Raw genomic sequence first — 23461 nt, 5'->3', positions numbered from 1 at the left:
CTCTCTTAAATATTTCAAGATCCTTTTTGTTGTGCCATTCATGAAAAAAAGAATAGATCCTGCCATACTTAGGTAACAGATCTGATAACATTTTGAGCATTTTTTTAATGGACACGAACTCAACTTTTATTCATAAACTCGTTAGGGGTGAAATCTGCTTCTGTAGGTAGGGTCAGGTCTAAATCTTTATACCATATAAATTTTCTTCTGAATCTCCAAACCAGGACCAAACCAGTACCGAAACAGTGTCTAAGCTATGATTAGCCTCTGCATTTATCTTATTGGAAGAACAACTCATACTAGTAGTGAATAAGAATGGAAAGAAAGTTTGAAAGACAAAGCAAAATATTAAGCCAATGAATCACAGGGAAATCAGAACCACATCTGAACCAGAACAAAAATGAAAAGCTGCTGTAACAAATCTTTGGGTCACTTCTATTCAGGCTTTTTTTACTGGGCATAGAGACATGAAAGTAGGACCACATACAAAACCTTCAAGTCCACAATGATTGTTTTATTTATTGCTGATACACAAGGAATGGGTTGGGACTGGTATGCTATTAGGCTAAACATTAACATGCTTGCCAGCCCCCATAATAGCCAAGCAATTATGAATGAGGTGGAGGAAACATTAACTTCTGTTGCTCCTTGGAAAAGGCTGGTCCCCTGTCTTGATGAACTGTTGTCTTCCTCCTCTCTGCTCCCTCAGGCTGTCATGTCAGCGCCTACTTTTTAACCTTTGATGAGTCCACAAGTTACACCATTACTGACTACAATCAAGTCACCTCTTTGTTTCCACTCTCCCATCTCGCATTGCATGTATCTTGCTGTCAGGCTATGGTAAGAGTGACAGCTACAACTTATAATTGACTTATTCACATAAAGCTGGATGTTGGGTGACACAGTCATACAATGTAGGAAGAAATCTACAGCATATCAGTATCAATCAGCTATGTATTATATAAGCTGTATATAAGCATTATAAGGTCACTTTCATGATAGTAGGTGTGAAAGTTCTGCATACTTAGAGCAATTAAAAATTAGGGATTTTAGGGTAACCAAAACCGTAGCGAAAATCTCATGTTACTGAGATTATAACTGAAGAATACAACATTGTGGAGGCTACTATTTGCTTTAAAGATCCATATTCTATTGGTATTGTCCTTGAGACAGCTCCAGTGACTGCTCCACCCTGAAAACTTCCATTTCATGAGAGAAAGGTTCTGCGGCAACTAAATCTACTCAGAATTATATTCCTCCTGAGGTGAAGAACCCAGAACAAATCTCATTCGTTATTTAACCCTTCAGAAGATGGCTTAGATGGTTGCTGATCTGCACACAAGTTTCTGTTGAATTTCTGTTGCCCTTGCTCCATTGACAGCAAGAAGCTAAAGAATTCAGTGTAAAGCTAAGCACCCAGTGAGCTACCATGCAGCACACAAGGAGAAAAAGATAGGCCATAGCTAGTACGAGAATCAAGGTTTACGTATTTTTCCTTCATGGTCTATAAGATCTCATTGGGTCCTGTTCCCAGCTGGGTAAAGAGGACAGTTCCACAGACAGCTCTTTCTTGATAGGCCATCCCCAGGCTGTAAAAAATGGAGCCAAGTTCTTATTCACCTGCTGAGAAAACTTCTGTGCCCACAAGTTCATCTTAGAAGGGTTGTCTTTTGGGATGGTGGACATTTTCTGGTAGTCAGAGAAGAGGTGGATGAAGGGGTCCCAACCAAATCCTTCCTGCAACTGATGGAGAAGAATATAGTGTAAAAACAATGAAGTTCTCATGTCACTGGCATTATTCCTATGTTACAAGCAATAGAAAATTCCATAGGTTTCTGCAGTGTCATTTAGAATGAATATAAAGTTAGACGAAGGCATCCAACTTTCAGGCTTCAGAGCATAACTTCCAGCACTAGAGTACAGAAAAATACACCTTCCCATTACACTGGCCTCCCAAAACAAACAGAGATGAAAGATGCATTGGGAGCAGCCAGAAATGTCAGCAACCTACTATACAAGCTACTGCTTTGGGCAGAGGAAAGTTTCTTGTGCAGTGAAAAAGCATCAAAGAGGACACTGACAGAAAACCTACAAAGAAGGAGCACAGGAGAACAAGGAGTAATCAGAAAACAGGAGGGAGAGATTGTGAGCAGGGCATGCTTTGTCTAGGAGTAAGAAGAAAAGGGATTCAGATAGAAAAACTGCTGTTGCGTGAGTAATGAGTTTAAAGAGGGATGGGAAACCTACGTTGTTGCTCAAGATGAGGTTACTATGAAGAGCTGACTTGGAACAACAGCATGACAGGATGCAGAAAGTCTACTCAATGTCCATAGTTCTTTACCAAGCCATGACCTACATCTCACTTTCTGATACTAAACAGATTGACACTAAATTACATTCCACAAATCCTCCATCATGCTGGAACAGCTAAGCAGGAGACAGCACTTCTACATTAGTCAGAACAAACAGGCAGGTTATCTACCTTTGATAATTCCCTATTGATATGGAAACTCTGGTGCTGACACTAGCTATGGACTAGGCAGTATTTTTTTGTGAGAAGGTTAGAGAGCCTTGAGGAGGCTGAGTGGAAGGTGGGAGACGAAGGGGTCTGGTCTTGTGCCAGGTCAAAAGCAGTAAGCCAACTTATACTGGAGGAGGCTCCACACCATGTTAAGTTATGTGTGCACTGCAGAATGCAGGAACATCTGCTGGACCCTGAGTTCAAGTATCCATCCCAGACACTTCCCAACTCCTTGTCACAACATGTCCACAGTGAAAACTGTCTGTTCCCTCCCCTGTCGCCAGTTTTCTATGGGAAGAAAACACAGGTACTTGTCGGGGTGAACTGTGGCACATCCTGGACAACTGGGGGAACCAGCATCCTGGAGCATGCTGCAAGTGCTTCTTTTTCCTAGTCTAGACAGAACCTTGGAGGTCTCTGACTTTACTCCAAAGCAAGCAGTGAGGAGGTGGAAACAGAACAGTACAGACAGGAGTTTTGTTGTTCCATTTAAATCTGTAAATCTCTTGAGCCAATTAACTGATTTTCTAATTATTTTATACTCTTTTTTGCAAGAACTGTGTTACAGGCTTTAGTGACCACTCTGGAGAGGTAAATGGGTATTCGGGCTGAGAGAGGGTATGCTCCATCAGGCAATGGCAAGACCACAGGACACCATGCTGCCATGCAAGTGTAAGAACCAGATAGGAGTTGGACCTAAACAGGCCTGAAAAAGACTGAAGACTTCCTGGATTGAAAGAATGTGAAAAGTGTCTAAATGGCAGCCAAATGTGGGGCTCAAAGGAATGTGGAGACCATTCCATAAAAAAAAAAAAACCACATGGCTGTAATAGGGACAGTATATAGACAGAATTGTAACTGTTCTTTCATGTTACATTTATCCCAGCAGTCCTGTCAGTAGCTAGACAGGAGATGGGAGATCCCAGCCTATAGGGTGTGCGTGAGGCAGTGGGGCAGTGGCCAAACTGGTAAGGTAGTGTGGAAAAATTTCCCCTTTTGAAACTGTTCCACTCTGTATAACTATTTTGATATTCGTTGCACCAGAGAAAACAGAGGTTGACTCTTCAGCTTGATGATTCAGGCACTTCTCTGGGATGTGGAAAAATCAGGATCAATACTCCTCCAGTAAATATTTTCTTGTTCATATAGGACGTGAGAGCTCCCAGACAAGGGGGCTGAGGGATACCTCACAACATTCAGTAGCTTAAGCCATCATAATGGACATTCACCTTACAGTCCCCAGTTAAAATCAGGTTGAGTGCTCTCTCCATTAGACTACTAGTTGCTACGAGGATTAAGGGAGGGGGAAGGGAAAAATCTCTCTCGCATGCTTCCCAAGAGAATGCACTTTAATCTAGGAAAGGGTTTATGATTTAGAGTCTTGACCACAGTGAGGGATCCAGTTACATGTGCAGGACGATAAGCTGAACCCGTCCCCTTGCCATTTGATGAACTACACTGGCTCCTCTCAGTGCATCGGCTGATATGAACACCCTGCTCTCTGCTGTTTTCGTAAAGACGAGCCTAGCCATGTAACTCACCAGGATACTGCTAGAAGCCTGGCTCTTCTAGACACTTTACAATGCCAAGGTTTTTTTTGCCAACTAGCCCAATGTCCCACAGGAAATCTGCAGCAGATTAAAGAGCTGTGCCCAAGTTTGATCATCCTTTTCCCATGCTGTATAACAAGAAGTAGTTCCTGTTTCTCTCCTAGGAAGAAAGATTAGTGTATCGCACTAAGCTCTCTCCGTAAGTGGCTAAGCCCAAGTCTGGCAAAGGAAGGTTTTCAGGAGACACCAGCATTAGATGCTCTATCTGTATACCTCTCAGGTGCTTTCTGGACCCAAGATGAACCCAGATTGTAACCAAACACTTAAAAGGCATGACAGCTACAGTCACCAGGCTGCAGACATCCTTCTGACACAGGCTTCACTGACTGCACTAAGAATACACCCGCTTTTCCCAGTTACCTGCAGGTAAGTCTCCAGAGCAGTCCACACCTCCCAGTCCTTTAGTTGAGTGCCTTTCTTCAGATACTCTCTTATCCTTTCCTCCCGACACTGTGACCTAAGTGCCTGATGGGCCTGATGCCTGGGAATCCCCAGCACCTTCTCATGAACATAGACAGACCAGAGGTTGCAGGTGGCTTCTGTGGTATGAGGGGGAAACTCCCACGCTTGCTGCTGTTGATTGTGTCCCAGCTCATGGACAGGACCCCAAAGACCAGTAGTTTGCATGTGCTTGATGTCTAACATCTCCTTCACCGAATCTAGGTGGCCCATGATGGGGTAGCCAGCATGCATCCAGCCTGCAGGAAAGACAGGTACCAACACACGTCATAAGTGCTCACCCCAATGCTTCTTATACATAAATGACTGGGTTTTTTTCATTTCTCTAGTGCCTTTCCTCCATCTCACAAACCAGACTGTATTACCATGAATGACAAATTTTTCCCTTTGGAAATACAAGTTTCACCCTAACAAATAGTCAAATAAGCAGTGTAAAGGTAGTACTGAACTATCAGTCAAGCACAGTTTCACCTGCTTTCCCTTTTTATACATAAGCATACACTCACAGTTGGACTGAGGTTGAGATTTTAGGATGAGGGAAAAAGCCTGACCATTGCCCAGAATACACCTCAACTCTCACAAACTGAGCACAGTTGACGCCAGCCCAACCATGCAATAATGTGATTCAGCACGCTGGCAGAGCTTGAGTCTTCCTATGTAGAGTGTGGATACTGCAGGTCTGCACTCCAGTAAGTCATCAGTGTGGATGACACATGGAAGTCACAGGTTGTCATGCTTAAGGGCTGCAAAGTTTGTCATGCTTAAGCCTGTTCTTAACCTCACAGAATAGCTATTCGATAAACAACTTCCCAGAATCGTGCTAGGCAAGAGTATTGCACTGCAAGGGATTTTACTTATGTCTCCTTGGTGTCTTCATCCCTAATTTGTCCTCCTTCTTGAAGATTCCCAAAACTTCATACAAGAGTCATGTCCCCGAACTCAGACACCTATTGTAGCAGGGGATAAGCAGCCCTTTGCACTCACTACATAGGGAGCCTACACAGCTGGCTTTGACTGAACACTAAGCTTGTAGACTATCCAAGTTGGAGAACATGAATGGCAACCCCCTTCCTGCAGGAACTTTTTAAGATCTTGAGCTCCCTCTTTTTTAATAAGAGGGATGCATGCATTTAGCAGCCACTGGCACCCAAAAAGTTCAGGTCCAGAAATGTGAGTGAAACCATTTAGTCCACCTAAAACAGACGGGAACTTTATGTCAGCGGACTATGATCTTTTTAACTGGCATTTGCTCAGGATAGCAGAACTTAACACTCCCAAGATGTGCAATAAATTCTTTCCATGTGGCTTAGCAAAGGGTTAGGACATCAGAGTTCATGCCAAGCCCTTGTCTCATTGTGGGATGATGAATTTAACCAGTCTATTTTGAAAAACAACTGAACAAAACTTGTATTGCAAAGTTCCACATGTACCATACAGTTTGACTCTAGATCAAATCCAGTTCACAACTGGAAAAGCTGGGGTGGGGGAGCATCAGCTGCAAAACTACACACTCATGACCTTTGACAGTGATACCAGTTCTACTTCTCCATTGCCATCATCTCAGGCACACATCTTTTCAGGCTAAGCTTTGCCCACAATAACCTTTGTGGAGCCCATCTCCAGCAGGTAGGCACACACAGGTTTAACAATTGTCACTGAATGTGTGAGAACAGTCCAGTGGCTGAGGCAGGGGAAAAACAGAAATCAGGTCGCTGTCTCCCAGCTGTACTGAATCTGCAGGACAGAGAATGAATAACTACATGTGAGTCAAAGCCACTGCAGTCAGTAGCTCTGCCTCTCAACACACCCAGGCAGAAGAACAGCTGAATGAGACAACACCATTTTTGAGAGCAGGGAGGCATCTGAAAGGGTCAATACATTTTTTTAAGCCCTGCCTTATCATATTTCCATCGTGATGGAGTACCTCGCAATTATGCAAGGGTCACAGCCATTTAACACCTTACATATGTTCCCAGTCTGGTTTTAGCAAAATAACCTTGAAAGAACAGACATTGCTGCTAGAGGCCACTTGTCTCTCAGCCCTTGAGAAGGCCATATGGCAATGTACCTACCAAATGAGATCTGGACATCTGTTACAATCCTCTCTGGCCTTGGGAATTTTGTTGGTATGGCTGCCAATTTGCTTATTGCCTCCATGATCTCATTCCACAGGGTCAGCAGCGGCTGTGGGTTCTCCATGTGGCGGATGCTGTCAGACGGCACTGTCAGGATGAGATTCTCAACAGCCAGTTCTGCCCAGGGAGCTGGGTAGTGCCGGATACAGGCCTTCCACTGGCTTTCACAGGTCTCCCCTACATCAACAACACAGAAAATTGGTTAAGCACAGCTCTGACTTCTGAGCGTGGTCCCAGAGGTCAAGCTGGAGTAAGAGACCACAGTCGTGAAATTCCCTTGGAAAACAGTATGTGGTAGTTGCATGACTGTGGGTGGTGGTTGTTAACTAGTTAATCCTCATCCTGTGCTTGGGAAGCCTCCTCAGGCTCTTTAATGGATGGGAAACACAGAAAAGGACTCGCATATACCAGAGTACTAGCATAGCAAGAACAGATCCCTGTTTTCCATCTGAGAACAAGAAGCATCAGGTTTCTCCAGCGTCTCTTGATGATCTCATTTCTTCTTCTCCAGCAGAGATTTGCTGTTTCATATAACAACCCTGGTTTTGTTTACTTTGACAGAAGCACAAGAAGAAATTGCATACAGGAAGAGAATAGAAACTGATGGAAACACAGGAAACTCAGCAGAGATTTACTGTAGGGACTGGAGATGGCCATATGGGGACACAGTAGAGCAGGCAGAGCACAAGGCAAGCTTTGTCGTGGCAGAGGTCAGCCTGTCTCCCTCCAACACAATGGTTTCCATCGGAAATGACAACACCAGCCTCCAAGAAATGTTGGTTTGGACAAACCCTGCCCATTTTGTGACAGCTCCTTCACCTACCTCCTGCCACATAGTAGGCACAGAGTGACTAAGTGACTTACTTACCCACAATCCCAGAGGACAACAAAGCAAGGAAACTAAATCTGGATATTCCTAAACCCAGGCATTTCTAAGACGTTCCTGAGCATGGGACCATCTTCCTTTTCAGTCACAGCGATAGCAGCATCTGTGAGCAGCACTAAGGTGAAAGGCACCAAGGTAAACAAACCTACCAAGCTTGAAGAAAGGAGCTCTGACTGCCCCTTCTACCGTGATGGGCACTTTCCCCAGGGTGCTCCTTGTTGGTACTACGATGTAAATGAGTCCACCCCAGAGGCAGGAAATAGAGTGTTTCTGGCAGGCAATATCACAGGTGCGTATTACCACTGGGGCCCGTTTCAGCTCTGTGGCGTGGGAGAGGTCATCCGTGTGACACCCAATCTGCACCTGGCAAACAGAAGGGTAGGAACAGCTGGTCAAAGGGCTCCAAGCGTGACCTGTCAGACCAACAGCAACACCCTGAGCCGTCTGCTGCAGCACTGTCCCTGCAGGGCACGCACGCAGAAGCTGCCTTCTAACTCCAGCCTAGTTCAAGTTTTCAGCCTGTGGTGACCAGAAGCAGTAAATACAGTGACAAAAGCCGGTGAAGTTCAGTGCTGTCCCTGTCTCAGACTGTCTTAGAGCTATACTCCCATTATTACTGGCTCAACTACATCCTTCACCAGCAGTTCAGGGTACTGCAGTGACTTCTTTCACTGCACTGTACTTGCACTGATCATTCCTTCACCCTTCATCAGCATCAAAGTCACATCCTGTAACATATAAGTTGGAGAGACATGATCACTGTTGGCTTCTTTTATTGTGCCTCTTCCTTGGTCCTCATACAGTAAAACAGACAGAATGTGGCTGCAGGATCAGACAGAAACACCTGAGTTAGTTAACTTGGCATTTCAGCTGCAGGGACCTCACTGCAAAAAATATCCAAGCAGGTAAGCATTTATCTGCTTCGTACTTTGCAGAGAACAGGATCCCAAGTAACTAGTTTATATCTGATCTGGATACATCTATATAAGCAATAGTGACAGCACTGTTAAAGTACCTTACGAGAGATCTGGAGAGACAGAACTAAGTTTGGTGCATAGAAGGGCCCAAGTACTTATCTTGGGCCTGAAAATCACCTTGATCAGTTCTCTTTGCACGATAACAAAACAAATACGGCTGCCTTCAGGCAGCAGCCACACTCAATTATCCCACCAGCACACAGAAATAAGAGGAATGCAACAGGAGAGGGGAAACAGTGAAAAATGATGCCAATGCATTGAAAGTGCCACAGGGTGGCAGCACTAGGAAAGGACTGAAAAGGTAGCAAAACCAGTAAGGAGAAAACCCTTCTCCGTGCTATTTTTGAGTGCTCACCTGACAGATATATCCACGTAAACAGAAGCCAAACTAGAGACAGCTTACCTTCAGACCAGCACCGACCGCCAGGCAAGGGAATGTTATAACTGCTGTGTGCCCTTCAGGAAGGTAGAGTCCCGTACTCCTCCAGGCTGTCTTACCTAAAAGGTAAGAGAACACAGTCCTAAACAGTCAAGCACTTCTTTGGCCTGATGTTATGGATTCTGGAGATTTCAAGCTGCAACAGAAGAATCTTCCATCCTTTTCTTTTCCCTTGCTCCACACTCACAGAACTGTCTCACGTTTTATTCAACCTGTCAGAAATACAGTTTTAAAGCAATAGGGTAGCAGCATGAACAAGATCAGTACACCATTAGCAAGCAAGCCCACCCAAATTTGAACTTCTGGAAATGCCAAGCTTAAATGCATTTACTAGTATCTTTTAAAAATAATAAGAAAAAAAAACCAAACCAAAACCCCAACACCTCCTCCACTCAGATCCTCCTACCCTAAAGTCCTCATAAGAGGGGCATACTGTGGTGGTATTAAACACAGTTGCAGTTGTAATGGTCATAAAACATTTCCTAAATAACAGACTGACAGTGACATTGCATTTTTCCTGGTCCAGCGCAAGCTGGGCCCACAGGAATTCCCATTTCTAGCTGACTGAAGTTATGAGAAAGCCTAAAAGGACTGTTCTATACTAGGTGTAACTGTAAGATGGGTACCCCACCATACCACTACAATTCAGCATGTTTCTAGACAGTCTTCCCATGGAAATGCAAGTCTCCTCTGTGTAGATCTCTGTAAACACTTGCAATACACAGTGCAAAACTGATCCATCTCTACTGTACTGATCAGGCAAAATCCACTCCCTAGTTCTGACATAAAATTTACTCAAGCGTATTTCAACACAAACAGCAAAAGTCCTAAAAAGAGCTGAACTGTCATAATGCACCCAACTTACAACCTTTCCTGTCCTCCAAAAAAGCAGGACCAGTTTTGTCAAGAAAAAGCTAATCCAAGGAAAAATGCAAATTAGACCATATCACAATGTTTCACCAATTCATCTCAGTTTTGCTGAATTTGCACCAAAGGCAGTTTTGAAATGGTGTTCAGGGTTTTCTAGCATTTCTTTCTTTTTTGTTTATGTGAAATGACACAAATTCTGAATATTTCTGGTCAAACAAAATACTGTGTCCGATCCAACGCATTCAGTTCAGGCAACCCTAACAATTTTCCCCTTTTGACCTGACTCATTAGTGTTAAAACCAGTGAGCAGTTATTCCACAACTTTTCTCTCTGCATATACTCTGCACTCAGACATCACTGCTCCAGAACAGTCTCCTTTATCTCATTACAACAGTTTGGAAACAACTCCTGTCAATCATATTCTAATACAAAAAAATCAAGATTAATCTGTCCAGGGGACAATACATTACTAGTGGAATTTAACCTAGAGTTTAAACGTATCAGCTGCGAGCACGAATCTCAGCAAGGTTGTATAGATACAAGGCCTAAGCTTAGACAAATCGTTCAGGGTGTAATTACCAAATACCTTGGCTTCAGTGGTGGTGTCAGCCCAAGAAGTTCCCACCATGCTTCCAGCCTCTTGTTTTCACCCCCAAAACCAGACCTTGACTCCATGAACTGTGCTGACACAAGAAGTTGTGAGACTGTGCTATAACTCAGGCTGAAATTATCTAGATAAAAAATAAACCTTTTGTTTGTAACTCCTACCTCTTTGTAAGATGGCCCCATAGATGGCTGTATCAGCACAACTATGGCAACAACAACCTGCAGTGTAGAGCCCAGAGTTTCTCAAGGAAGGTGTCTTGCCAAAGCCATTGTGCTGTGCAACTACCCTGAGGACCTCTGTCAGGTGGTTCTTCTACCCCAGGAGCCTGTGCACCAACAGCGAGGAAACAGGACTTTCACCGGGTGTTTCAGAGCGCTGAAATCAGGGCTGGCCACAACAGGAGCCTGTCTGCCACTACACAGAGGTCAGCCTCCTCACAACCCCACAGTGAAACTGCACATCTGCGCCCATGTTCAGACATACACAGACATATGCACACTGAGGACGGGCGCCCCACTGATCCCAGCAACAGGAGATACACTCCTCACCTGGGTTTGTGCCATCAATTTCCACAGTGACGGGGAGGGTACAGACACCAGCAGCAGATTTCTGCACTAGGGCTGTGCTGTCCGTCATAGTGAGGGACAGCTCGGTCGCCATGCAGAGAAGGACTGCCTCTTTGGAGTTGCTCTTGACAGGGCAGTGCCTGCTGACATGTGGGATCCCACTTCTCTGAAGCACTTTGGTCAGGATGCGGTGGAGCGAGGCATATGCAGGGCAGTCGTGGGCTGGAATGTGCAGAAAGGCAGTGCAGTCTTGTGCTAGCCTTTGCAGCCAGTCCTTCAAGGGGGCCTTGAGCTCCTCATGCTTGTCTACATGCCTGTTGAAAAGAGCGAGCGCCTTGCGGAAGTGGTAGTGCTCCCCAGACCCCACAACTGGGTGCTTAGCTGCCTGGACGCTCTGTCCCAGGATGCTCAGCCCAAAGCGGTTCAGGATTTTGTTGCCAGGATATTTTGCCACAGCAGCTTTGCCACGGTTCTGGGAAGCCCAGTACCAGGCCTGGCCTCCAACCAGGAGGCCACCTCCCTCTGCCACGAAAGCGTGAACCCTCTCCGCCTCTCTGTCGCTGTAAGAAGAGCAGCAGTACACGCTGATGTCACCTGTCAGCTGTGACACCTGCGACTTCACCTCTTCCTGAGAGAGGAGGCTACACAGTTTCTTCAGGCTGGCATTCACGCCCACCAGCCCCTTTCTCCCAGCATCCAGCCAGCGGACAGCATTGAGCAGGAATCTGGCCAGCTTTGGGGAGAACAGCTGGCTCTCGTGGGTTGCCACCACAACACGGCCTTGGCCATAGCGTGCCGCAGCTAAGAGGCAGCGATGCGAGCTGTCCAGGCAGAGTGGGAAGGAGAGTACACCATGCACCAGCAAGATGGAGGGTATGCCCCCTGTCACCAAATCCAGCTCCGACACACCACGCAGGAGAAAGTCAGCATCAAGGCTGAGGTTGGCCTGGTGCCTGCAGAACCAAGAGAGGTCCAGGTTAGCCCCCGTCCCAGAATCCTTTGCACAAAAAGCCACCTTGTCCATCCCTGCCTCTTCTTCCTCTCATCCTAGTACATCATGTTGTCAGTTCTTTCATTTAAAAACCAATCCATCAATACCTCATTTTTTTCCTTTTAAAGCCTCAGTTTTTGCAGCCAAGCAAATCTGTAAGAATCTCAGCACTCATTTAAAAAAAGGAGAGAAAGAAGAGGTCAAAAGGAAGTTTCTAGACCTCTGACTTTGAAGAGCAGCTTGAAAATCTAAATACATTGCAGAAACTCAAAAATCAGAAGACCTTCCATGTTTTTTAAGCTGCAGGTTTAAACTGTAAATGATGTGGGAATTAGCATATCTCCTACAATAGAAACTTTCTCCATTTACCCCCACCCTAGTCATTATCAACTAGGCAAGCCCAAAAGATTTCTCTGCATCTTCTCCCAGCCTCTGCCACTGTTGAGAGGTGAAGAAAGGATAGCTAGGTCAGATGGGCTAGACAGACAGGCAGACACACAGCTAAACAAATAATGAGTGACTCGAAGTTGAATCAGGGCCCTAACACATAGTCCTCACATTACCACTAGTTGGTCTCCACAATATAAAGAGATTATACTCTGTAAGGCTCTCTTATCTCTGCTATTTCCATGTAACTCCTATATGTCACTGTGGAGAAAGACATGTTGAATTACTCTCACTTGCCTTGTTTACCCTTTCTCCTGGTTCTGCCAAATACACTTTTCCCCCAACACCTGGAAAGAATATGTTGTTACGTGGCCATTGCAGCCAACTCAATAAGAATAAATGATGCTGCCCTTCTGCACGTTCATAGGACAGGAATTAAATCTGCAGCCCTCCTTTGGTTATTACTTTACTGAGACCCTTTGTCACACAGAGTATGTGCCCAGGCATACAGGATAGCACCTGCCTCAGACTGCAGTCTGATTCTCTGTGTGTTAAGCAAAGGCCAGCAGGAAGGCCCAGATGCACAGAGCTGTTGTGTTGCAAGGAAATTAGGTATCTAAATTTCTCTGTGGCTCTAGATCCAATCAAAACCACCACAAAAGCACCCTAAATAAGGTGTAATTCACCCTTAGTTACCATTTGAAGTCTTTTTAATTGCTATGTAATTTTTCTCTGCTGAATTCTCCGCCCCTTTCCCTCTTCCACGCACTATGCATGAGGCAGTTGGAACATGCCCATGCAATGCAGGCGGGAACAAGAATCAATCAGCAAATTTTAATTAAGTAACTTCATTTGTTAGCTGTGTCCTAAGCACTTCACTGAATTCAACAGCAGAGCTTTCTACTACCTTTATTGGGAAACAAACTGAGCATCCAGAAAGTATCAAATCCAATTATTTGTTTGAAAATATTAGAAATTTAGTATTATATATCCACAAGGAAAAGGCTGTGAGGGAAAGACTTGCAGGGAATTTTATTGTAATTGTTGCAGCTTTCACTGCAGTGAAATGAAGCTGCCACACAGAGGAAGCGCAGCAGCGTTCATGCTCCTCGGAGAACCCGCTGTGCCTTGTGTAACTCAGCAGAAAGTGGCAGGAGGCACAGCCTGGCACACCTGCTGGCAAGGGGAGGTGGAGGAAGACGACAGAGCAATGCCCAGGACTCCACTGTTGGCTCGGCTGTGAGATACGAGTCACAACAGCCCTCAGTTTTACACCTGCTGCTCCAGGACCCAAAGGGCCAGGCTGTAATCCCAAACAAATTGGGAGCATGGAGATTTCCTGCCCACAGCCTGTGTCAGAAGCTGAGAAGGGAGGTGGCATCTAGCCCATCTCCTCAGCTCTGCACCAGCCCAAGGTTTCACTTGCAGAAGGTGAATTTCTGCAAGTAACAGGCTAAACAGGTTTAGCAGCTGCCAGCCAGAGCGTGGCCCAGAGGGCTGGCCTGGGGCTCCATCTCCAACCTGGTTTTGAACTGTGGGAAAGTTGCTCTGACCCGTACACACGCGCGCGCGTGGGGAAGAGGGAGAGGATTTCCTCCTCCTGTCCTTGTGTTGCTGTGTGTTGCACTCAGGCACACTTGGTCAGGCAGACTGCTCTAAAAGATGGCTCCCCTCATTTCCTTCCCCTTGAATGAATTCCCTGGGCCTGGCCCAGCGGCCCTGAAAGCAGTCCAAGACACCATTCCTTCCAATTGCAAACAGCAGGAAGGTCCCCCTTAAATTGGAAGACAACAGTTGCATCCCATCCTGGCTATTAAAGAACCAGCATTCACCATCATCCTCATCTCTCACCTCAAGAATCTTCTATAAACACCTCACCTGCATAACCTGATCAATTGTTTAAATAGAGAGCAATTCAGATACTCATGGGACAATTAATGGGATCTTAGGAATTTTCTTGGAAACTTTGAAGATGCCTTTCTCCACGGCGTTTCCTGTGAAGTACACGCCAGCCACACTGGTCACCTGGTTCCCAGGGAATTCACACAGCACCTTCTCCTTGCCATGTCGACTAGCCCAGTGCCAGGCTTGGCCTCCAATGAGCAGTCCTCCACCCCCCTTTACAAAGCCAACCAGATCTTTTGCTTGCGTATTGTCATAGGCGTCCAGACAGTACACCCCCAGGGGGGGCTGAGCTCTGCCCCAGCCTGTACTTTGGTGCCAGCCCTGAGCAGCAGCTGGGAGAGGGAATCCAAACGAGGATGGACCCCAACCAGGGCCTCGGGGGAAGGCTTGAGCCACTCCACAGCATTTCTGAGGAACCGGGAAAACTTGGAGTCCTTCAAGATTCCTTCATGGGAAACAACCACCATCCGGCCCTTCCCATACTGTGAAATGGCAATCAGAACCTGCTTCTTAGAGCTCACAAGCACAGGGTAGGCATCCTCTCCAACAAGTAGCAGCTCACAAGGAACAAAACCGCCCGTGAAGTCCCATGGCCCAACACCGTCCACTAACAGCTCATACGTGGCAGAGGGTTTCATCTTCAGGTCAATCCTATCTGGTGGAGAGAAGAACAACATTCATTCCAGTATGGCTCAGCAATAAAGAACAGCTGTAACAACCCTGTGGAGTAATTTCTTTGTTGTCTAGTAGGAACTCCAAACAAACGGGAATAATTTACTGGAAGCAGCTTTGGGGACACAACTTTTTCAGGGATTTGGGGGTTTTTTTGTTTGCTTGTTTGACTTTGTTATCACACTATTTACCATTTAAACAGAAGTGACAAGTATATCAAGATGATGGAGGAAAAGAAAGTGACTGTTTCAACAAATTCTGCTATGCATCATGGAGGAGAATAGGGAAATAAAGGTATTCAATTTCCCCTTAACAATTTATTTGGAGAGGGAGAGTGCCAGAGGCTCCAGGAAGTCTACTAGGAACTTGCCTGGCAGAGGTGGTTTACATGGAAACAGCCAGAAAATGAAAAGACCTTATCAACACAACGCACAGCGTAATTCAAACATGCAGTTCACATTTTAGTTCCTAAGTGGATACGTACAGAGCTACACACAGTTGCTGCAAGACAGTATTCCAAACTTGTATTTTTCTACCTCTGTTTAGGCACTATAAGCCCTTGCTTAGTATTAGGAGGTGCTGTGAGGGGGAGGATAGTCAGTAGAAATGATGGAGACAACCAGCTCCCCTGGAATAACTGTCAAAGTCACACAGTACCTAGGAGAGCAGGTCTGGGCACAGGAGATTCATGCCCTAGTTCCCTGATCCAAACTGCTGCGTGATCTCAAGGAAATCATTTCCCTTTTCCGTAGCTTTGTTTCAGCTGTTTTCCCATCTAGGAAGTAAGGAGAGTGGTACTGACCTCGATTGCCAAGCCCTTTAAGGTCTATGGGTGACACGTGCTCTATTTAGGCTCCCTCAGTTTGAAAGTTTGGCTTAGCTCTTCACCAAAATTATCTTCTGCAGAGCTGGGGCGGCTGTGACTGTGCAAACAGGAAGGTTTTGAGGTAGAGCGTATGACCCAGTCCCACCCAGTTCCTGTCATTCAGGATTCACAAGGCTGACTTGGAGCACAACGCCTATGGCAAGGGAAGGAGCTGCTCCGGGGCGGGCCTAGCCCTTTCCCTGGCAGCATCCCGTGCCAACACTGGAGAGGCATTCTCTGGTCTTCACATGCATTTCATATTTGGCTATCCTGAAAGCAAATCCTTGGCACGCAAACACAGGAAAATGGAGAAATCCTGGAGAAGCAGCATCCTTGATTTGAATTTGTCACAAGCCCCACGGTGCTCAGAAACAGCAACCTGATCAAAAATGACAGTATCATTCCCATTGCTTATCCTCTGGACATGCCTGGAAGCTCCTGCTTTTCACCCAAACTCTCGTGAGACTCCACTGTTGTTTTACATATGATTTATGAGTCAAACCTGCTGATTAACATAGGGTAAAAACTACATTGCCCAGTAATTTAGTGCTTGTTTGCTGGCTTAGTCGGAATTCCAGCTTTGCTTCCCTGGGTTTGAATAAGCCCTATATTTAAAGGCAAATACGAGGTCTAAGTAGTTTAGGATGTTTTACCCAGAATCATGCAACAAAGTAGTAACACAGCTTGGAAAAATACTAAAGTTTTTTTTCTGGTGGCTTCTGTGGATTTGATACTAATGTACCTATACTGACAAACTGACCATGGTGTAGGTGAGAGGAAAATCAGGTGGATAGTTTCAGCAACTCATATTCTACCTGAGGACTACCCTACAGGACCAGGTTTGAAGTAAATTCAGTAAAACCCAACCCTTACTTCTTAGTCCCCACCCTTCTCCTTATCACAGGATTTGAAAGCTAACGTCCGAAACTCCAGACTCATAAAAGGATGGGTGCTCCCTGGCATTTATCTGGAAAAAGGTGTGGCTGTCTTGGGAAGGATTTTAACTCTCTTAACTGAATGCAATTATCACCATATAATAGAATTCCCAATTTCTATGTAATCACAATTTCTCTATTCCCATTGTATTAACCATTTCAGTGTGGAGAGAAGGAAGGAAGTGTACTCATTAGACCCAGAGCAGACACAACTACGGGCGACCTCCTCTTTCTAGAGAGAGAAGGGAGAAGACACAGCAGGGACAGAGAACACCCATGTCTAACAAGAATTGCAGGAAGCTGCAGAAGACTGAGCTGTATGCCTGTAACGTCAATCAGGAAGAAACAACTACTAGATCTGGGCACACACAGAGGGAAGGGGAAGATCTTGGCTCCTAGCTGCCTCCCTTCATAACATGGAAGTGCAAATTCTCCATGACAGTGTCTCGAATGAGTCAAAGACTCTTGATTCCTTGTCTTCCCTCCTGCCCCTTCCACCTCTCACCTCCAGACAGTTCCCACTCCCCGCAGAGCTGAGAATATTGAGAGTAGATATTGGAGCATCCATTTATAAATCCTGCCAGATGAATAATTCTCTCCTAGCCTTTCTTCTGTCTCTGGAAAAGGGACAAAAACACGATGGGAAGGTATTGGAGCTTCATTAAATGCTGACTTAAGATTCTATCATCTGCTGTGTAGAAGCCATCACACCCAGGCAAAAGGGATGTGGTACAAAGGAAGGAATACCCCTTGGTCCACTCAGGAAGAATATCTCTGGGAGACAGATGACCTGGGAGGGCTCTAAGGGTGAATAAGGGAACAGACTTTGTGTGTCAAGTGCTCAGTCACTTTGGGGTGAGTCTTTAAGGTCCCTGTAAAGCCTGTGAGGATCTCCATGAGTAAAAAGTATGGGATTGGGCAATATCTGAGAGGAACAGGACAAAAGGCACAGGACAGCTACTGAGGTGGATCAGTTCTTAAGAACACAGGCAGCCTAAGTGAGTGAGAGAGACACAATTCCTAGGGATTTGGCTGCTCTTCCTAAATAGGGGCGACTCTTGGGGTTTCCAGTCGTTCCTCTCTTTCAGATTTACAGTCTAGTTGACTGCACAGTAACCAAGCACTAAGTATGCTGCAAAGTCTGTAGGCAGTAAAGAATTGGTGGGCTCTTGCTTCTTAACATGTTTATCAACAAAGTGAGCAAGGAGAAGAATGCTGACACTCAGCATTTGCTGAACAGACAAAAGTACTTATATTCATTATGTCTGTTCATCCTCAACAAGATTTTAAACTGAAAGAGGGTAGATTTAGATTGGATATAACGAAGAAATTGTTTATGATGAGGGTGGTGAGACACTGGGATGGGTTACCCAGCTGTGGATGCCCCATCATTGGAAGTGTTCAAAGTCAGGTTGGACAGGGCTTTGAGTAATCTGACCTAGTGAAAGATGTCCCAGCAGGGCAGGAGGGTTGGACTAGATGATCATTGAAAGTCCCTTCCAACCAAAACCATTCTATGATTCTGTGATTCTATGACTCGTGTGCTGTGTAGCACAAATGCAAATTTAACATACATAAAAACTGCAAGTGTATTTCAAAGTTCTACGGCATATTCTAGGCAGTGTCTACACTGCAAAAGTAAGTGGGCTCTAGAGCTGGCTTAAGCTACAAGTGAGAGTCTGGGCTGATGTTAGGGCTGTAATATGCTCAGGCTCTGCCTCGCTGGAGGATCAGGAACTCGGTCTTAGCCAGTGTGTGCTCACACACATAGAGCATCCAGGGTAACTGTGAGGCTGGACCACTTGAGAATGGGCTCAAATTTGTGTTGTTAACCTGAAGATGGAGACAACGACTCTCAGGACTGAACATCTCACGTATGCTCTGCATGCTTCTCCACCCTTTTCAACACCTGTGAAAGCATAAGCACCATGAAGCCACCAGTGGGTAGGCTACAGCAGTAAGCCATAAAATGTAAAGATCAAGCAATGCGGAAGAAGGGTGGTGAGATGAAGCAATAAATTCAGGTGCAATGGATTGCATGCAAAAGAGAATACAACACTTAAACTTGGACAACAACCTTTCTTATAGAACTGCTCAAAACTATGGTAAAAGAAGGCACCTAGTGGAGATCATAGAATCACAGAATATCTCAAGTTGGAAGGGACCCATATGGATCATCAAGTCCAACTCCCTGCTCCTTGCAGGATGACCGAAAACTAAATCATATGACTAAGAGTGTTGTCCAGACGCTCCTTGAACTCTGACAGGCTTGGTGCCGTGACCACTTCCCTGGGGAGCCTGTTCCAGTGACCGACCACCCTCCCAGTGAAGAACCTCTTCCTAATATCCAATCTCAACTTCCCCTAACACAGCTGGAGAAGTGGGATGGAGAAGTGGCAGGCAGCCAAGCAAGAAAGCTTGCATGGGAAAGACAAAAGTTAGGAAAAAATACATCAAAAAAAGCCCTTCTAATGTTACATAACAAAAGTCAAAGAAACAAAGCTAAATACATCAAAGGGAAATAGAGCCAAAGAAGAAGTAGATTAGGTTGTAAATTAATGACAACTCTAAAATTAGGTCAAGAAAGCAATTACCAAAGGAAGTTACTGTATTTATATATAATTTTTTTACAACTACAGTGTTTAGAGTTATTAGAAAACAGATTGAAAACCGATAAAAACTAAAAAAAAAATTTTTTTTTAGTAAAAGTGCAGCAGAATCAATCAGGCAATTGCCATCTGTAATTACTGTTATTGGTGTTATTTTCATATGGCACTTTACAGCAGTAGATTACAAAACACTACAATTTCCAAACCTAGTAAAATGCTGCTGTGTTTTAAGGAAAAAACCAGGAATTGCCCATCCTTTCTGGTGGTGTTAACATGCACGCATTAGGGTACACTCACTGGCTAACAGGATGCAAAGAAATAGAAAACCTGAATGTCTAAACATACATCTGTCCAGCAATCTTAATTCCTTTTAAAGATAAGGCAAGGAAAGAACAAAATGAAAGCAACTGATGACATCTGTCTGGGTATTTTAAAATGATTTTGCATTTGGAAAGGTAATTAACATCTTAATTAAAATGAATTTTACTAACTTCCTATGAACTGAAAGCAGGCTGATGGGCTATGATCAGTAAAGACAAGGACACACTGAATCAGAAGAGATGTCTATACAAAAAAAGTGCTGTTTAGTCTTTTTAAAAATCTACATCTGTGATCTAAAAAGGACAGCACATATCACAAATGAAATCACAAAATAATAGAAAGTACTGTGCAGAAGCACAGGAAAAGAAATCATAACCTTACTAGAAAATAATTTTTAAAAAATGAGAACTTGCCTAAATGCAAGTCCTATGGCCTGTAGTTCTAGAAAAGTGTTGACATCTGTTGGTGAACAAGGAGCAGAGCAGCTCAGAAATCTCCAGCAACTGCAGATACAGTTTCCAAACGCCTGCTGGAGGGGTTGCGTCTCATTTGCATGCCTGCTATATAACAGCTCAGATCATTTCCCTTTAAATGTTGCTAGGTTTTAAAGCAGGGGATGAGTGTAACAAACACCACTGTTTTCATTTGAAAAGGAACAGAGAAGAGGTCTAATGCTCTTTGCATGGGGGCCATGCCAATCTGCTATAGTCTGCAATGATGTAGTAAAGGATGAGGAAAAACAACAACTTTATCCCTTCTAAACTAATAGGACAGCACAGGACTTGTTTTGCTATATACTGCCGGGGAGCAAGGGAAAGCAGGGATACTGGGACAGCTCACTGAAGCTGCGAATGAAGAACAGGCAGGGTGTAACTCAAGTGGTGGGCAGCGGCTGACATCCTTAATGGCCAATCACAGACATGTCACACAAACTAGACTGATGAAGGTTTGTGCCCTACTGCGGACTTCAGGGGTAGCACCGCTTATTACAACAAAAAAATGTGCAATTCACATAAACTGAACATTGCTTCCTCCTTATCATGCACCATTATATTTTGTAATGCAACAAGCAGAAGTATTACAAGCAATCTCTGATCTCTTAAACCGTATTCTTTTCCAACTCAGTATAAGTGTGACATACCAACAGAGGAGCATCTGGGGTTTCTTTTGGATTCTGAGACTAACCAAGCAATCACTCAGAAGAAATATATGCCAAGTAAAAAGAAGTAACAAGTTTACTTAGTTCTTTGTTACTGCAGCTAGATAGATATTTACAATCAATCGATGTTTTAAGGCCTTATTTCAAATAGCATGGATGCACAAATTATCGCTCTCGCCCATGTCCTACAAGCTATCCCTCCGGTATTAATTTCCCCAGGAATGTCCTCACCACACTCGAGCCATGCTGGGTGGAATCTTGTCTTCCCTGGCAGTTGGCATCAGGGGCGTCCCTGCCGATGGCTCGGCTGTCGGTCCGTCTGCCAGCTAGCGGTGAATCCAAGTCAACACAGAGTGTGTGGCTTCTGTCTTTATTCCTTTCTTACGCCCCATGCTCAGCCCTTTCAAGCCAATCCTGAACCCAGTGCTCATGATGAGCTTGGGTTCAGTTCGTGTTCCGTCACGTCAAATGAATATTCAGGGTCGTTCCCATTTTGGTTATTCTGTTTGCTGTTATCTCGTATTATCATCTTTGAGCTTGTGCAGACGTGCATTCCTCACTTCTTCTTATCCCTGTTCGTGTGAGTCTGTGGTGCCAGCTCGATCCACACAACTGGGCAAGTGAACCTCCAGCCCACAGCCTGTCATGGCGGGGCTTTGGTCAACCTACACAGTGCAGTGACTCAAGCCATGACATAACCGGGAAGTTGACCCTTTGACAGCACCCCAAAGGTCCTTCCTTCTTGATGGGCTAGGCCACCTCGAGTCCTGCCCTTGCCCGTGCAGGACCTGTCAATAAAACTACAGCTGAGCTGTGTTGCCCTACGCCATCTTTTATGTTTTATGTCCAAACCTTGTTATCTCTAGCAAGTCTTTATATAAACCTATTCATAAGTCTAGCATGTTGCAGACCAGTTTTAGATAGGCTTCATGTCCTGCGAGGCTGTTCCAGACTCTTGCTGCAATCAGATGTTTTTCAGGATATTTTACTGCCCACGTTATTCTCTGCTATTTTAGGCAATCATCTCACTTGTCTTCCGCTCTGCCTGAAAGCTATTGCCAAAATTTTCAGTTTCACCTCTCCTAAGTGTACCCATCAAGTTCTGAAATCTTTCCTTTGTATTCTCCCCACCTCACTTCATTACTGTCTTTAGTTTCAAAATCGTCTCTACTGTATATCTTCTGAACACAGGCCTGACATAACATTAAGGCTCCTTTCCAATGCTGTGGTACTATAAACATGCCTTAAAGGAGACTTAAAATGATTCTTAAAAGACAGGGGAGACTCTTTTGACCTGCCTTCCACCCATACATACCCTAGCGAAAGCATTATGGCATTGACATCACCTAAAACACTCACTGCCTTTTTTCTACTATCTCTGCCCACTTTTCCATAAAGCCCTCCACATACAGCCTGCTTTCAACTTTTGCCTGTTGCACCCTAAGGGAGGCCCTTAAACAGTATCTAAGCAGTCTCTGAAAAGTTACTAAGGGACATAGCCTGCAGTACTGGATTTAAATTACTTATGTAAGAGGTTGCACTGCTATGCTGAAAACAGGGAATGGCTGAAAATACATGAAATATATAACACCTGTAAGAGATGTCCACTAAAAGATCTCCTTTCCTTTTTACTATTTATCACTTTCGTAAACTTGGTTCTAGCATGTTTGGCAGTTGTAGTTAATTTGGCACCATTTCTACATACTGCAATTTTTAAATGCTGGATTATGAAGTATACAACATACATCTGAAAAAGTACTAGTCCCAAACAGAAACTTCATTGCCAAACATAACGCAGATGACCAGCAAAAACTTATTTTAAGCCAACATATAGTTGGTTTATTATTAGAAAGTCTAGGTGAAAAGAGAGGTCAGACCCAATGAATTGGGAGTGCAGAGAACTTGTGTGTTGTTAGTGCTGACTGGACAATGTAAATTCAGTACCATACACACTCATTAGTCAGGGGACAGATGAAGAAGTATATCATCTCCCACGTCTTTCCTGTGCCTCCCCTAACAAGACCTGCTAGACCTGCTGGACCAGCACCAGCTCAGATGCTTCTGTGTTCCTCAGTGTATCAGGGTCTAGGGTCTACGTACAGAACCAGCTTTGTACCTCCTACAGATTTAATCTGCCACCAAATAATGCATCCAAGTTAAACTGCAAATGGACAGCAGCTAGAAGCTTCTAGACCAAATGCACCCAGAAACCACAGTTCCTTCTTTCCCTGTCCACCTTCCCCCTACTTGCTCTGTTTGAATGTGCAGTAAAATGTATGTTTGCTTGGGGTTGAAAAGCATGCTCTTTTTCAGGGGAAACCTGTAGATTGCGCAGTTTACACCCACCTGCTGAAGTAACTACAGGTTCTTTATTTAGGGTCTTCTGCTACTACTTTCCTTTGTCATTGGCAGAGGCAACCTAAGGCTGCTGGAGTCATTGTACACTATGCACAGATGCGGCTTTATACTCCAGGTTGCATGCAGTGTCAGGACAGATGCAACATGCCAACTCACAAAGCAATCTCATGTACGGCTGCCAAACCTTCA

At 44.7% G+C, this 23461-nt stretch overlaps 1 protein-coding gene across 1 annotated transcript in view; it reads right to left on the bottom strand.

Moving 5' to 3' along the window:
* Positions 1–506: 506 nt before the first annotated feature.
* The window catches only part of LOC127014400 (TRPM8 channel-associated factor 2-like), a 45875-nt gene continuing 22920 nt past the window's right edge, over positions 507–23461 (bottom strand). Inside the window, 9 exon segments of the mRNA XM_050893769.1 lie at positions 507–1743; positions 4492–4829; positions 6663–6902; positions 7761–7974; positions 8992–9077; positions 11044–12023; positions 14322–14326; positions 14381–14643; positions 14646–15008. Of these exon segments, the coding sequence (XP_050749726.1) occupies positions 1498–1743; positions 4492–4829; positions 6663–6902; positions 7761–7974; positions 8992–9077; positions 11044–12023; positions 14322–14326; positions 14381–14643; positions 14646–14991 (2718 nt within the window). The 5' untranslated portion in view covers positions 14992–15008 and the 3' untranslated portion in view covers positions 507–1497.

This window comes from Gymnogyps californianus, chromosome 1 (genome assembly GCF_018139145.2).
Source record: "Gymnogyps californianus isolate 813 chromosome 1, ASM1813914v2, whole genome shotgun sequence".
In the NCBI taxonomy this organism is placed as follows: domain Eukaryota; kingdom Metazoa; phylum Chordata; class Aves; order Accipitriformes; family Cathartidae; genus Gymnogyps; species Gymnogyps californianus.
The sequence above is the reverse complement of the archived record's forward strand: the minus strand, read 5'-3'. Positions and strand labels throughout refer to the sequence as shown.